Source organism: Gracilinanus agilis, chromosome 1, assembly GCF_016433145.1.
Source record: "Gracilinanus agilis isolate LMUSP501 chromosome 1, AgileGrace, whole genome shotgun sequence".
Classification (NCBI taxonomy): Eukaryota; Metazoa; Chordata; class Mammalia; order Didelphimorphia; family Didelphidae; genus Gracilinanus; species Gracilinanus agilis.
This window is the reverse complement of record NC_058130.1, coordinates 194,635,544-194,651,977: the sequence shown is the minus strand read 5'-3', so window position 1 is coordinate 194,651,977 and position 16,434 is coordinate 194,635,544. Positions and strand designations below refer to the sequence as shown.

Genomic DNA, 16,434 nt, shown 5'->3' with positions numbered 1-16,434 from the left:
AGGTCTGGCTCTCCATCCACTGAGCCACTTGTTAGCTCCTCTCCTTCTTCTCAAAATAGCTGCCACTTTTCTTCCGCTCATTATCACTCTACTCCACACGTGAGTCACTCACTGACAAATATCTTTAACTCGATATAGCCCCCAAACACTGAGGCTGCTCATAGGCAGACAAACATTGAAAAATCCAAAAACATACACATATTCCTATACCTTATAATCCACATAGAGAAGATATACAGACACATGTTGCCATTCCCACCCCATGCCACAAGCCCAATTCTTGAGATATTAGACAAAATCTTTCCAATTGGACTATGCTAAGGCCTATGGATACAAGCACCAAGAATAAAACCCTCCATTCTCACAGAAATCTTATAATCAAACAGGAGATTATTATATATAATTTACTTCATATACATTTGTAATTTATATTATACATATTTGTTTTATATTATACATGTTATATTTATATTATGTGAAATTTATTATATATAAAACATACATATAAAGTGGTGGTCATCAAAACAATATGGTACTGGCTACTCTCTTAGGGAGAGGACCAGAAGGGAGGATCAGTGGAATAGATTTGGGTAAATGACATCAGCAAGACAATGTACGATAAACCCAAAGATCCCAGCTTTTAGGACAAAACTCCACTATTTGACAAAAAACTGCTGGGAAAATTGGAAAACAACATGGGAGAGATTAGGTTTAGATCAACATCTCACACCCTACACTAAGATAAACTCAGAATGGGTGAATGACTTGAATATAAAGAAGAAAACTATAAGTAAATTAGCTGAACATAGACTAGTATACCTGTTAGATCTATGGGAAAGGAAAGAATTTAAGACCAAGCAAGAAATAGAGAATATTACAAAACATAAAATGAATAATTTTGACTACATTAAATTAAAAAGTTTTGTACAAACAAAAGCAATAAAAACCAAAATTAGAAGGGAAGCAACAAATTGGGAAAAAATCTTTATAACAAAAATGTTATAAAAAATTAAAAAAAAATCTTTATAAACAAAAATCTCTGTCAAAGGTCTAATTACTCAAATTTATAAGGAGCTAAATCAATTGTACAAAAAATCAAGCCATGCCCCAATTGATAAATGGGCAAAGGACACAAATAAGCAATTTTCAGATAAAGAAATCAAAACTATCAATAAGCACATGAAATAGTGTTCTAAATCTCTTATAATCAGAGAAATGCAAATCAAAACCACTCTGAGGTATCACCTCACACCTAACAGACTGGCTAACATGACAGCAAAGGAAAGTTATGAATGGGATGTGGCAAAATTAGTACATTAATGCATTGCTGGTGAAGTTGTGAACTGATTGATCCAACCATTCTGGAAGGCAATTTGGAACTATGCCCAAAGGGCTTTAAATGACTGCCTGCCCTTTGATCCAGCCATACCATTGCTGGGTTTATACCCCAAAGAGATCATAGATAAACAGACTTGTACGAAAATATTTATAGTTGCACTTTTTGTGGTGGCCAAAAATTGGAAAATGAGGGGATGCCCTTCGATTGGGGAATGGCTGAACAAATTGTGGTATCTCTTGGTGATGGAATATTATTGTGCTCAAAGGAATAATAAACTGGAGGAATTCCATGTGAACTGGAATGACCTCCAGGAATTGATGCAGAATGAAAGGAGCAGAGCCAGGAGAACATTGTACACAGAGACTGATACATTGTGGTACAACTGAATGTTACAGACTTCTCTACTATCAGCAATGCAATGACCCAGGATGATTCTGAGGGACTTATGAGAAAGAAAACTAGCTACATTCAGAGGAAGAACTGCAGGAGGAGAAACACAGAAGAAAAACAACTGCTTGATCACATGGGTTGATGGGGATATGATTGGGGATGTAGACTCTAAACGATCACCTTCGTGTAAATATCAATCTTGATCAATGACACATGTAAAACCCAGTGGAATTGCTCGTTGGCTACTGGAGTGGGGTGGGAGAAGGGGAGGGAAAGAACATGATTCATGTAACCATGGAAAAATACTCTTAATTAATTAATTAAATGGACTTTTAAAAATATATAAAATATATAAAGCATAAAGTTAACACAAATATTCAAAGTTAACAAAATATTCTTTATTCATGTTTCATAATATTGCAAGAGTACTTTGCCTAGGAGGCAAAAAGGAGAGAAGAGTCTGTTGTTGAGTCATTTTCAGTCATGTCTAACTCTATGTGCCCCCATTTGGGGTTTTCTTGTTAAAGATACAGGAATAGTTTGCTGTTTCCTTCTCCAGCTCATTTGAGAAATGAGATAACTGAGGCAAACAAGGCTAAGTGACTTGCCCAGGGTCACACAGCTAGTAAGTGCCTTGAGGCCTGGCACTTTATTCACCTCATCACCTGGCTACTCAGATAAAAATTTAACTCAGCGCTTTGCTCTATGTTTTGGATGTAAACACAGCTTTTTGTTTATGTATTTCCTTCAAAGAGTTCAACCTTTCACAAAATTCTTAACTTCCAGGGAGGAGAGGCAATGAAAAGAGCACCCAACATGGTGTCACAGGACCTGGGTTCAAATTCTAGCTCTACCCCTCACCTTAAGTCTCAATCTCTCTCCAGGCTTCAATTTCCTCATCTCTAATAAGAAAAGGTTGGACTAGAAAACCTCTTAGGTCCCTCCCAGGACTAAATCTATAGCCTTAGGATCCAAGAAAATCACAGACATTTGAATTGCTTTTACACTCTCCCCAATATTTAAAAGCCTCAAAAAGTCACCACTTTCTGCTCCACTGAGAACTTTCAAAATGGATTCAGAGAGAGGAACATAAAGACCCACAGGCTCTCCCTTCTCCAAATTCCAGTCAGCACACACACCTCTGTGGCTCCAACTTTCCTCCAACTTGCTCCTCCTCATAATATTTCCCATAGCAACACAAGTGTGAGCTTGTGAGGTTTTTCTGCTCACCAACACTACTCCTTTCCAGCCTACTTGTCTTTCTCAGAATGGCAGCTACCTTCCCAGACAAGGTGTAGTCTCAGCACCTTAGTAGAGATTTCCCATGGATGAAAAATTTATCCTCCCCCTGGAGCAAGCCACAGGTGAGGTCTCCACTGATAGACGCATTGTGGATGTCCAGGCCGAGACCTTTCTAGCCTAGGTAGACCTTTCAGGGTTTATTCAGAGCACTGGAGATCTCCAGGCCACTGCCATACCAGGGAAACAAAAGGGCAGTCAAAAAGGGAAATCAGAACTTGACTTTTTTTTTTAAAACCCTTATCTTCTAGCTTAGTAGCAACTCTAAAACAGAAGGGCAAAGCAGGATAAGCAACTTGCTCAGTCACACAACTAGAAAGTGTCTGAGGCTACATTTGAACCCAGGACCTCTCATCTCCACATCTGATTCTCTATCCACTGAGCCACCCAAATGTCCCCCAAGAAGTAGTCTTAAGCCTTGTACCTCAACAAGATAAGGCAAAACCTCACTTGTCAGAACTGGAGAAACCAGGAGTAGAGTTCAAGGCAAATGCTCTAAAAAGTTCCAAGAGGATCCATCTATAAAAGGAATTGATGATGTTTGAATGCAGATTGAAGCATACCATTTTTTACTTAGTGAACTTTTTTCTAGTGTAAGTAATATATGTCTTCTTTCACAACACAATGAACATGGAAATGTGTTTTGTATGATTACACACGTACAACATATATATATATATATATATATATATTACTTGCCATCTTGGTGATGGGGAAGAGATGAGGGAGAAGAGAGAATATGGAATGCAAAGTGTCAGAAAACAATTATTAAAAACTGCATTCACATGTAAAAATATTTTTTTAATTTCAAGAGAAAAAGTACCCATATGTGCAAAAATATTTATAGTGGCATTTTTTTTGTGTGTGTGGTAGGAAAGAAACAGGCATTTATCAATTGGGGAATGATTCCACAAATTATGGTGTGTGAATGTAAAAGAATTATTAGAAACTAAGAAATGCAAATGTAAAAAATTCTGAGCATTTTGGGAAGACATATGAACTGATGAAAAGCAAAAAGAACAGAACCAAGAATATAATTTATACAATGACTACAACAATGAAAAGGAGAACAACTGGGAAGACTTGAAATCTAATCAAAGCAGTGACCAATCTTGGCTTGAGAAGACTGTTTTTGAAGAAAATTCAGAAGGAAAAAAAAAGGAATTTGGAAAGAAATATACAAATAGGGCAACTTTGTTACCACCTTGTTAAACTGATGAAAAAACAGAGAAATTCATGATTTTATAACAAACACTATTTTGTTCTTTATATATTGAAATGCCTATGCTTCTTGGCAAAAGTGAAGAGTAGGGACCAAGACTGGAACATTGATTTCACTGAAAACAGGGAACTCCTAGTTCAGCAAACTCCTTCTACCAACTTTAGTCTTAGCACTAAAGAGGTTAAATGATTTGGCATGGGTCACAGAGCGAGTATGTGCCAGAAGCAAGACTTAAACAGGTCTTTCTAGTGTTCAGGCCAGTTTTCTGTCCAACAGACCAGTGGTGTCAAATGCAAATAGAAATGAATCTTCACATATTGATTTAGAAAACCCCAAATTAACATGATTTATGTTCTATTGTATTTTAATATTTTTCTTAAATATTTCCCAATTACAATTTAAACTATTTCTGGCCATAGTCAATAGTTTTGAGGGCTGTATGCTGCAGATCAGGAGTTTAACATCTCTGTACCATATAACACTATCTCCTTCTAATGATACAAAAGAAGAGATTTATATTAATTACATTTATGTACACACACTCAGACAGATGTGTGTATTTAGACAAGGCCAATATGTTGATTTGTTGTTACAAGGTGAGGCTTCTATTTGGTTTGTGTGCGTGTGTGTGTGTGTGTGTGTGTGTGTGTTTTAATAAAGATATAATATTTTTTACCTGTTATAGGTAATAAATTTCCACCTAAGTTTTCTGAAATCATATGATCCAAATTATCTTCCCCTTCTCTTGAAGTTGGGAAGCAATTGGTCAAGGTTATTCATGTATTATCATATAAAACACATTTCCATATTTTTCATTTTTGGAAGAGTATAATCATATAAAACCAAAACCTCTAACTATATACCCAAATAAACTTCAGTGAAAAATCGCATGCTTTGATCTGCATTCCGACTCTGACAGTTTTTTTCCTCTGGAGCTGGATTGCATGCTTTGTCAGAAGTTTGAGGCTTCTATTTGAAAAGGAAGGAGTGAATTGGTGGATGATAATAGAGATGCAAAAAAACAATAAAAGATTAAAATACAGAAGAAAAAATGGAGTTGGTAAGGAAATACAAATAGGACAATTTTATTACTACTACTACTACTACTACTGCACTGCATCCTTATGCTGCTCCCACTGGACAGAGCAACTCCTCTGGGTAGGATGCTCAGCTGGGTCCCTGTGGCTACTCTTCTCTAGAGCTCAAGTCCTGATGACCAAAAATGGCCTTCTCCTCAAGCTCATGGTCCATTCCTCAGGGCTCTCTTCTCCAGTGACTACTCCCTCCAGAATATATCTTGCTTTTTAAACAGCTACCAATAGCATAGCCACCAGGATGAATGCTTAGTCTCCCTCTAATGCTATTGCTTGATCAAAGAACTTTTTTCACACCTTGTAAAAAAAACAGTAATCTCGAGACTCCTCTTTGTTCTCCTTTTAAAGGCTTTAGTACTTCTCTGGCTCTGTTACCAGTCCCTTAATTTCTATTAACTTCATCAACTGGGCTAGGAGAAAATAAGTTGATCAAAACATGGTGGATTATAGAGTGCTAGACTTGGGGTTGTGAAGACTTGAATTCAAATCATGTCTCATATACTTACTAGTTATGTGACCCTGAGTAAGCCATTCAACCTCTATTTCCTCATCTATAAAATGAGTATAATAATAGCACCCACCTCACAAGGTTGTTGTGAGAATCAAAGGAGATAATTATATGATATATTTATATATATCTACATTGAATTACACATGAATCAAAACATTACTCTGTGATGTCATTGGTCCTCTTCAAAAATCAAGGATCAACCATGACATATATATGTGTATATATTTATGTATGTATAAAAATGTATACTTTTTCCAACCTTAAAGCACTATTTAAATCTTAGCTATTATCATTATTATCCCTGACTCCCTATTAGAAAAGAAAAATAAATTGCTTTAAATCCACTGCCAAATTTCTTTCAAGTCCTAGCCAAGTGGTACTGAGAGGTGGCAGAGAGTCTACCTTGGTTTTTAAAAGACTATCATCTTTTCTTCTAGACTTTGGTAAGTTATGTCCCTAAGAGTAATTATTCCATGACATATTAAAAATAATTTCTGGGAAGAAAATGATGGGCATAATTTACATTGCCTTTAAAAACATACTTCTTTAGAAAAATGGAATAGTTATTGGATTTTATTTTCCTCTTCCTATAAAAACAGATCAATTTGTTCATTCAGGGAGATTGTGGGCCAATCATAAAAAAACACTTTTGAAAACAAAAAAAAAATCATGACTATTAAAACATGATCAATAAAGTAATGTTCAGTATTATTCACGAAAAAGTCTTAGTATTTCATGTGTAGACCACTAATTCTCAAATATTTTCATCATTTAATTCCATACTATCTTCTGCCCTCTTCACAAAAAGGGCTGGCTCTGTGTTCCAAGGGAGGGTTTCCTATGTTCCAACTCGAATTGATGGTATCATATCCAAAAAGTACTGTTTACAAACCATTTTTATGTTGATTCTAAACCAAAATGATTTCCTCAATCTTTGAGTTCCTTCTTGACAGGTAAGCACCTTTGAAAACTAAGTAATCTCTTTTAAAATCACTAGAATATTTGGGTTCAGGGATGGAGTGAGGGGAAGTATAACAAGTCCAAAAGTTTTAGTGCAGTTTAACATTCACATTTGTACTAAGACTTTTCAGACAACTTGTATGCAACCATCAATGACAAAATCCAAATCATCCATATATTAAAGTTCTCTTGTGCCTCTGTCTTTGACAGTTCAGGAAAGGATCTGAAGGAAGAGGGCACAAATCCAGAAAAAATAATATCATTACTCTGAAGGTTTCTCATCAACTTTTCCATTCCTTGTCTTAGCTTTCCTAGATGAAAGACTCTCATTCCCTCTCCTCTCCCCATAAGGACTATATTCTTCTTTCCAATCTTCCCTGTATCCTGATAGAAATATGAGAAATAGGCTCAGATCTAAACCTTAAGAAGCAGAGTGAATCCTCCGTAAAGAGCTTTGGAATAGATTTAAGACCTGTAAGGAGGGCAGCTGGGTAGCTCAGTGGATTGAGAGCCATGCCTAGAGACGGGAAGTCCTAGGTTCAAATCTGGCCTCAGACACTTCCCAGCTGTGTGACCCTGGGCAAGTCACTTACCACTCTTCTGCCTTGGAGCCAATACACAGTATTGACTCCAAGATGAAAGGTAAGAGTTTAAAAAAAAAAAAAAAAAGACCTGTAAAGCCATTGGAAGGAAAGGAGGGAAGAAGGGAGAGAGAATGGGAAATCTACAAAGAGAATACAACTAAATCTAATTTAAAAAACCAACAATGTTTTCTTGTACCTGAAAAATTTGAGCTCTGCAGGTTTAATTATTCTAGGTAAAAGAAGAACTTACTGGATACTGAGTTCTCTCACTTCAATTGGTGTGAAGCCCCATTGTGCAGCCAGTTTTTCTTGTTGGGAAGCTTGTTCCAAAAACACTATCTTTAAGAAAGAAAAAAAGAAAATCATGAAGTTAATGAAATCATATATATATTGAATATATCTTTGAAATGAGAATTCAGTTCAGTGGAACTAAATTAATAAGCTAGTGACTGTTGGGCAAACACAGCAGACTTTTTTTCATAAGAAAAATTTCAGTCAATAAGTATTTATTTTTTAAAATATAATTCTATTGGTCTCAGAATTTTATATTTGTTTAGTGTTATTTGGTTTAAAATCAATATAACTATTTTCTGAATTCAATTTCTCTGATGCTTTATAAATCCTTATGTTCTCAAGGTAAAAATGGAGCAATAATCATGACATGTTTATATTTCAATCTCAAAATACAAATTAAAATGTTAAAACACCCCAACAAGTATTTATTTTTCACCTACTGGATATCAAGCACTGTATTAAGTTCTGGGAATACAAATACAGGTAGAAAGAGAAACAGTCCCTCTCCCAAAGGAGTTTGCATCCTATAGGGAAAGATAGCATATAAAAGGAAGATGAAAAGCAGGAAGGGGAGGAATGAACAGGCGGGGCAAAAGTACCCCAATCACCCCTTGCAGGAGACACAGTCCTAGATTCAGCCAAGAGAGAAATGAGACAGGGCTGGCCTGGCCACTTGCCTTAAATGTAGGTTCTGGGAGGAATCAATCAATCAGTAGTGTTTTGTGTATCAGGCACTATGCTATTAGGGAGAGAAGGGAAGGGGAAGAGGAAGAGGAAAGAAGAAAAGATCTCTACTCACAATGAACTTACTTTCTAATGAAAGCAAGTAAATATAAATATACACCAAAAATATCAAGTTAATAGGTACATATATACATAGGTGGTGCAATGGATATAAGAACAAAAAATAAAGTAATGGCTACTTGCTAACAAGAGCCTATATTCTCATGGTGGAGAAAAATAAAGATAGATATTATTCATTATAATTAATTAGAAAATTAAAATTAAAATAATTTTATTAATCTAAATTAAAATATTAATTAAATTAAAATATTAATTAAAATAATTTTATTAATTTAAATTAAAATTAGTTAAATAATTTTATTAATTTAAATTAAAATATTAGTTAAATAATTTTATTAATTTAAATTAAAATATTAATTAAAATTAAAAAATATATATATACAAAGAGGAGTTAATAACAAGGAAGTAGGGGGAGGCAGTTGGGGGGAGAGGGAAGTGGGACAGGGAAGCCTTTGGAGAAAAGATGGTGCCTCCAGTGTTTCTCAAAGAAAGATAAGGTTAATGATAAGGATAATAAAGATAAGAATCATGTGAGGGAGTCACACATTCTAGGCTTGGGAGAAGGCTGGAGCAAAGGCACTGAATGTCCTAGGTATAAGGAGAAGAGAGAATCAGAGTATGGGGATCAAAGTACACCTTTACAAAGCACTGTTCAGGAAACCTGCCATTGTTTCTCTGTTCAGTTGCTTTTTTGCTATTTTTTTTCCCGGTGGATCCTTCTTTTTGCCATCACTACAAGCCAACCCTTGAAGATACTGTTCCTTCCCAGCTAGAGACACAGGAAGGATGTCTTTAAGTCAGTGGAGGTATTCTTTTAGTCAAACCCATCTTTGTGCTCTGAAACCTGAAGTTAAGGCTACTGGGGATGAGCAATAAGGAAAATGTCAGAGATCCTCAAGCCAAAAATGCATGAGTAATGGTTGTCAGCTCATGAACGGGATCTCTGGAAGATTCAGCCTTGAAACACCAGATGGAAGATTTGGGCAACTAGCTTGTTGCTATGAAACAGAAGATAGCCATCCTCAAACCATTCTGAAATAGTTCCACTGCTGAATCCATCCCAACAAAGCTGCTGGAGGAGTCCAAGAAGGTGAGACCAGACTGAGAAATGCCATGGTGCACCAGCTCCTACTAAATGATTGAAGACAAAGCTGAAAATAGATTTAGAGCTCAAAAGAACCCTGGAAATCACTCATCCAATCCATTTGGAGTCATTCAATCCAGTAAATGGATAAGCATAAGTGAATACTATGTTAGAGGCGCTGTGCCAGGTATGGAGAATACAAGAACAAAAATGGTCATTCCTGCTCTCGAGAAGCTTTTGTTCAACAAGGGTGGAACAATGTGTGCACAGACAAGTAAATGCAACTTTGTATACATTTTACATTTTGTTATTGTTCAGTCATTTCAGTTATGTCTGACCCCGACCCCATTTGGGGTTTTCTTTGCAAAGACGCTGCAGTGGTTGCCATTCCCTTCTCCAAATCATTTTACAGATGAGAAAATGGGGACAAACAGGATTAAGTGACTTGCCCAGAGTCACATAGCTAGTGTCAGTTTGAATTTGAACTCAGGTCTTCCTGACTCCAGGCTCAGCATTCTATACACTGCACCATCTAGTTGCCCTTATTTTAAAAATACAATGTAATTATTAGAGATAACACTAAAAAAAATAGGGGAATCGGGGAAAGCTCTTGGAGCAGGGAGCACTTGAACTGAGCCTTGAAGAGGGCTAGGTTTTGGAGAAGCAGAAGTGGGAAAGGAAAATGTTCCCAACACTGTGGGGACAGCCTGTGAGAAGGTACAGAAGAAGGTTCCTGTGCGATGGTGGGAAATAAACTGAAGAGACCACTTTGGATAGACCCCAGAGTGTGTGGAAAGGATATAAACGCATATAAACAATCTGAACAAACAGGTTGGAGTTAAACTATGCAGGGCTTTAAATTCTAGGCAGAGAAATTTGTGTCTTATCCAAGAGAGAAAGGAGAGCCACAGAAGTTTCTCCGGCAAGGGAGCTGCACAGTCCCAGCTGTGTTTGGGACTGTCATTAATTTTTATTTGGGAGCTGTGTGGAAAATGAATTGGAGAAGACAGAAGACAGAGACTATTGCAGTAGTCCAGGTGACAGTGTTGAGGGTCTCATTATTGTACTCTGAGAGGAGAGAAAGAGAGAGGGAAGTAAAACTGATAAGATATGACAGATGAGTGAATATAGAGGACAAAGAGGGAAGAGTGAAGGCTGACTCCAAAGATGTGAGCCTGGGTATTTGTTAGTGACAAAGGTTCTAACATTCCTCCATGTAAATTCTCCTCATCACACCCCTTCTTACATCCACTACATATAACATAGAGCCTCTCTTGGAATCCAAAAAGTGCAATTACTTGTGTTAAGGAAATCTTTATACTTTTTAATGATTTTAGTATAAAATGGTGTCATAGTGTAGCAAGGGCTTTGGGGTGGTTTTTCTTTCTTTTTTTTTTTTTTTGCATCTACTAATATAGCATATGGTTAACTATTTATATGATTGTGGCAGTTTTATAGTCAGCCTTGGTCTGGCATAAAACTCAGTCTCTGACATATAGTGTGTGATCTAACTTCTGAATGTCTACAGGAAATTTTCTAAAGCCCTAGTTTGCAGAACAGTTATTAATCTGCATTGACAAAGGGTACTTCCTTACCTGCAGCTTCTTATACTAATGAAACCACAGGTTTGAACCAAAAAAAAAAAAAGCAATTTGTATTCCTAGTATTGAATCATCTTTTCATTCCTTGGAAAATTCAATTTGGTTAATAATGACTGTGTGTGTGTGTGTGTGTGTGTGTGTGTGTGTGTGTGTGTGTGTGTGTGTGTGTGTGTGTGTGTTGCTATATAGATGAAGTTACTAGGCATTTCTGGATGTAGCTCATTTTTAATTTTACATTACAATTGTTTTAAATGTTGCTTTTTACTTCCCCTTAACACATCACACTCCATTCTGAACCCTCACCTGTAACAAAGGAAAATAGTTCAACAAAATCAGCTGACCTTGAAACAGAATATACTGAATCTGACATTCAATATTTGTCACATAGGTGACATTTCACATTCATTGTAGTTTTCTACCCCTCTATTTAGAAGGGTGAATTTCATCAGTTCTCCAGGACCAAGATGGGTCATTAGAATTAATCATCATTTAATGACAATGCAGCATTATTTTTATATTCATTGCTGTAGTCACTGTGTATGTTGTTTTCTTGGCTCTTCTTACATCTTTCTCTATCAGTTCATATAAATAAGTAGTCTCGTGTTTCTGTAAATTTATTTTATTTATCATTTCTTACAAAATACTATTCAAATACAGCCACATACCACTTTTTATTCAGCGATTCTACCAACCAATTATACTTTGTTTCAAGTTCTTTGTTATTTCCATAATGGCTTGCTAGAAATATCTGTTATATATCAAATCTTATATCATCTTTATTAGTAGTAATTTCAGTTCACATTTATATAACCTTTTAAGTTTTGCAAAGCATCTTCTACATACTGTCTCTTTTCTCCTTGCAGCCCTTGGAGGTAGGGGCTTTTATGATAATCTTCATTTTACAGATGAGGACACTGAGGCAGACTGAGGTTAAATGATTTGCCCAGGGTTCCGAAGCTAGAATCTGATGCAGAATTTAAACTCTAAGCTTCCTGACTCTAGGTCCAGCACTCGATTCTAGCCACCACATCCCTCATCTTCCCCACAAGGTTATTTTGTTATAAGCTACCTTCTTATCATAAATTTCCCCGATAATGCATACCTTCGAATTCTTTGAAGTTCACTCTTCCTCCTCCTCCTAAGTTTCTGCCTCTTCACTTCCACCATTCCTCCTTTATGTGGTATTTATTTTTAGTTCTTTAGAGACTAATTTTCTACCTCTCTTAGTCATACAACAACTTGGGTAGAGTATTTGCACTAAAAGGATGTCTTTGTTTCTTGTATAAACTGGGAATCATTAAGGGAGCTTCACAGTTTCAGAAAGGCAATCCATCCCACTCTCTTCCTCCAATTTAAATCTGGGTCCAATTCACTGTCCATTTGTACCATGGCATATGATATATGAATGAATGATTTTTAACATGGCTCTTTTGATTATTCTCAGGCACTGCGAAGCTGTCTGCCATCTCAAAATTACATAGAGCTATTTTATCTCGCTGTTTAGAAGAAAAGTCTTTTGTTTCTTAGACCTAGAGGATGCATTGCAAACGCACGTGTGCACATGCACACACACACACACACACACTTCATTTCTTTGTATCTTTCATGATAAAATTGAGGGCATCTTCATTTCAATTTCTCTCTGCCACATTAATTACAAAGTCATTCTCAATTTACCCCCAGAAATCAAATGTTTGGCAGAATCTAATTCAAGGGTGTGCTCACAGAGCCTATTTTGGGTCTTTCTTGACTGTATTCAAGAAGTTGTGTGAGACAACAAAGGCAGACTTTCAGTCCTGAGCCTGTGCATTTGCCAAACTAAACCAAGGCCTTGTTTCTGTAGTCTAGAAGAGTTTCATAAATAAACAACAGTGAGGTAATCTTTCCCAGGTTGAATTTATGAAGTCTGTCTCTAACAGCCCATTTCATTCATTCAACAAGTATTTCCACACAAAATATCTACATCAGCATATATAGTACGTGTGTGTGTGTATAATGCATCCTTTGCAGTGTGGAGAAGTTGGAATATGATCATTTATTTGTACATCATATACCATAATAGGTTCCAATATGACAACATGAATCATGTAACTTTGGAAAACTTATGTGTAAATTTATTATTGGAATAAAATAAAAATAAAAACTAAATTTAAAAAAAAGGATCCAAATAGTTACATCATTTAAATATTTTTAAATTACATCATGTATGAATTTACAGACTCCAAGTCCCACTTCTGGTATATATTAGCAACCTAAGCTCTCAGTGTTGATAAGTTATTCTCTAAGACTACAAGTAGCATGGAAGTTGGTGGAAGGAGTTTCCTCACTGATGTCATCACAGATCCAGTCTTCTAACCCTCACACACACATAGAACCTTTACTCTTTTAAGAACACATTATTTCCACCACTACAATTTAAAATTCTTTTATGCATAACCTCCCTAGGCCTCAGTTTCCTCATCTGTAAAAAGAGGGAGTTAGACTAGAGATTTCTTGAGGACCCTGCCAGCTCTAGATCTAAGACCTTATGAAGACAGACTTAAATCAATTGTTGTCCTCGACCTTCTGAGGATGAAGCTCTCTGTGCCTGGCTAGAACGGACCCCAGAAAACAGGCACGCACCCCAACACATCAGTTCTCGAAATCTTCCAAGTGTGGGAGGACCCAAGAGAGCCGGGGCAGCTTTTCAGACCAGCGTATGGGTCACCTTGGTGCAAGGAGGAGGCATCAGAAAAGGATTTTAGTAGACAACTGAATGTAGAATCCACTAGTACATATATACGAGTGTGTACAGAAATACACACACAAAGTGTACATGCCTACGTGTGTAGAGTATTCTATATGGACACCGTCTTAAGCATTCTTTGAGATAAACCAAATTAACAGGAATTCTATCCTTCTTTCCAGAAGAGTATTTTTTAAAAAACTGAATATATAAATATGTTATGTTCTGAGTGACATAATTCTCCTTCACTTTTCACTCGGCTCTGTGTTCTTATGGTAAGTCTAAAATAGCTATGGCATTAAGCTTATAGGATGAACATATTGTCTACTTGGGTTGAATTCTATTGAGTTACCCATCACTTCTGGCACTTACAGAAGAGAGTAAAACAGTTCTATGAGGTTACCCAGAATCATAGATTTAAAGCTGGAATGCCACCTAGTCAAACCTTCTCATTTTAGGGATAAGGAAACTGAGGTTCAGAGAGGTGATTTGCCCAAAGTCACCCTCATACACGGTAAGTAGCAGAGCTTGGGTTCAAATGTCCAAATCCAATTATCCTTCCATGACAACACAGTGTGTGGTCAGTTCATATAAAATAAGCTGGTCTCCTTTACCCACTTTCTAAAAGAGGGTCTCCCACTTTATTTTTTTAAATATTTTATGTTTTTAATTTAATTTTATTTTCCCCCAATTACATGTTAAATCAGTTTCCAATGTTTTAAAAATAATTTTCATTGTTGAATTCTCTCCCTCCCTCCCTCCCTTCCTCCTCCTCAGAGATGGTAAGCAATCATGTAAAACATTTAGGGTCTCCCACTTTAGATGAGTGTTCTAGAGAACTTAGGTATGCTCCAACCAAATGGAGCCACTCAAAACCTTTTCAAATACAGAAAAAACAGTAAGATCTAGAGAGAATGTCTCTCCATGTTCACTACCAAGGTCTGGGAAACCCTAAAGAGCTTTGCTGCGGTGCCACAGAAATGCAGCACATAGCACGGTATTTTCAATGATCACCAAATGTATGTCACTGCAAAAGCTTATGGTTTTAATGGTATTTTCCTTCTAGTGATGCTTAAGAGCTGAATAATGGAACACAATTCAGTTCAACTGAGCACAACAATCTTGGAAGAATGAAAATTTCAAAACATTCAAAAGGCAAAGGATGGAGGCACAGTGGCTCTATGCAAGCTGCATACTAACCATGACTCACTTGTCAGAAATAAACAGAAAAACAACTCTGAGGTTCCATATGACTAGAAAAAGGAGACGACTGTGATCTCTCGTAGGTAGGGATAATCTCCCCACCAATGTAGAACACAACCCCTATTTGGTCATCCAAGCTAGAATGGGATACAATGATAAAAGCTAACATTTCTATACTAGCCTTAAGGTTTGCAAAACAGCCATATGCATCATTTCATTTTCTCTTCATAATAGCCCCGTGAGGTAGATGTCGTTATTATCTACATTTTGCAGAAGTGTGCACTGAGAATGAAAGGAGTGATTGCCCAGTGTCACACAGCTAGTAAGTATTTGAGGCATAATTCAAAGGAAGGTCTTTCTGACCCCAAGCCCAGAAGTATGGTTCAAAAATAAATAAAATAGCATCTAGTAAAAAAAAAACACTATGCAAACCTTTAAGTGTTATAAATATGCCATACACTATTATTACTTCCCAAAAGGCAGCCAAACCCTCCCATAAACAAAATAAAACAAAAGTAAGCTAGCTCTCAATGGAGTATTTTTTTAATTTGGATTTTTTATTTTAATAACAAATTTCCACATAAGTTTTCTCAAGCTGTATTTTCTCCCTACCTTATTCTGTGCCCCCTCCCGGAGCTGACAATCAATTCGGTCTGGATTATACATATATTACTATGCAAAATATATTTCCATATTATTCTCAATGGTGAATTTACAGGAAAGTTTGGCCAAGAACTGAACATAAGGTGAGGGCTGTGATCAGTATCGGTGGAGGTAATACTGTTGTTGCAAACCATTTGTCATCTGTATAATAACAAGGCTAAAGGGCAGTTGGATGGTGCAGTAGAGAACTGAGTGTAGAGTCAGGAAGATGACAGTTAAATCCAACCCCAGACACTTACTAGTTGTAAGTTAGCAGTAGCTAATTCACCTAGCCTCTGTCTGCCTCAGTTTCTTCAGTGCAAAATGGAAATGATAATAATGCCTACCTTATAGGATTGTTGTGAGGATAAAAATAAGATACTTGTAAACCTTAAAGTGTTATGTAAATGCTAGTGGTGGATATTATTATCTCAAATGGTCCTTCCATTTCTAAAGTCCTAGTTCCCTTTTGGAAGATTTTCTAAACCTAATGCTATTATTATAAACATTAAATTTTTCCAATTTGGTTTTGAATATTTTGACAGCCCTACAAGCTCACAAAGGTAGGGGTGTAAATCCCCTCCACGGGCACAAGACACAAACCCTAGATGTCTTCTCATCTTGTAATTCTTGTCCATTTTACTGGAAGTAAATCTGACATTTCACTTATATTTTCTCCTTC

The 16,434-nt window shown here is 36.5% G+C and overlaps 1 protein-coding gene across 1 annotated transcript in view; it reads right to left on the bottom strand.

Moving 5' to 3' along the window:
- GDA (guanine deaminase) overlaps positions 1-16,434 on the bottom strand; it is an 88,466-nt gene that overhangs the window by 47,435 nt on the left and 24,597 nt on the right. Inside the window, exon 2 of the mRNA XM_044659477.1 lies at positions 7,650-7,738. Within this exon, the coding sequence (XP_044515412.1) occupies positions 7,650-7,738 (89 nt within the window). The remainder of the gene's footprint in view (positions 1-7,649; positions 7,739-16,434) is intronic.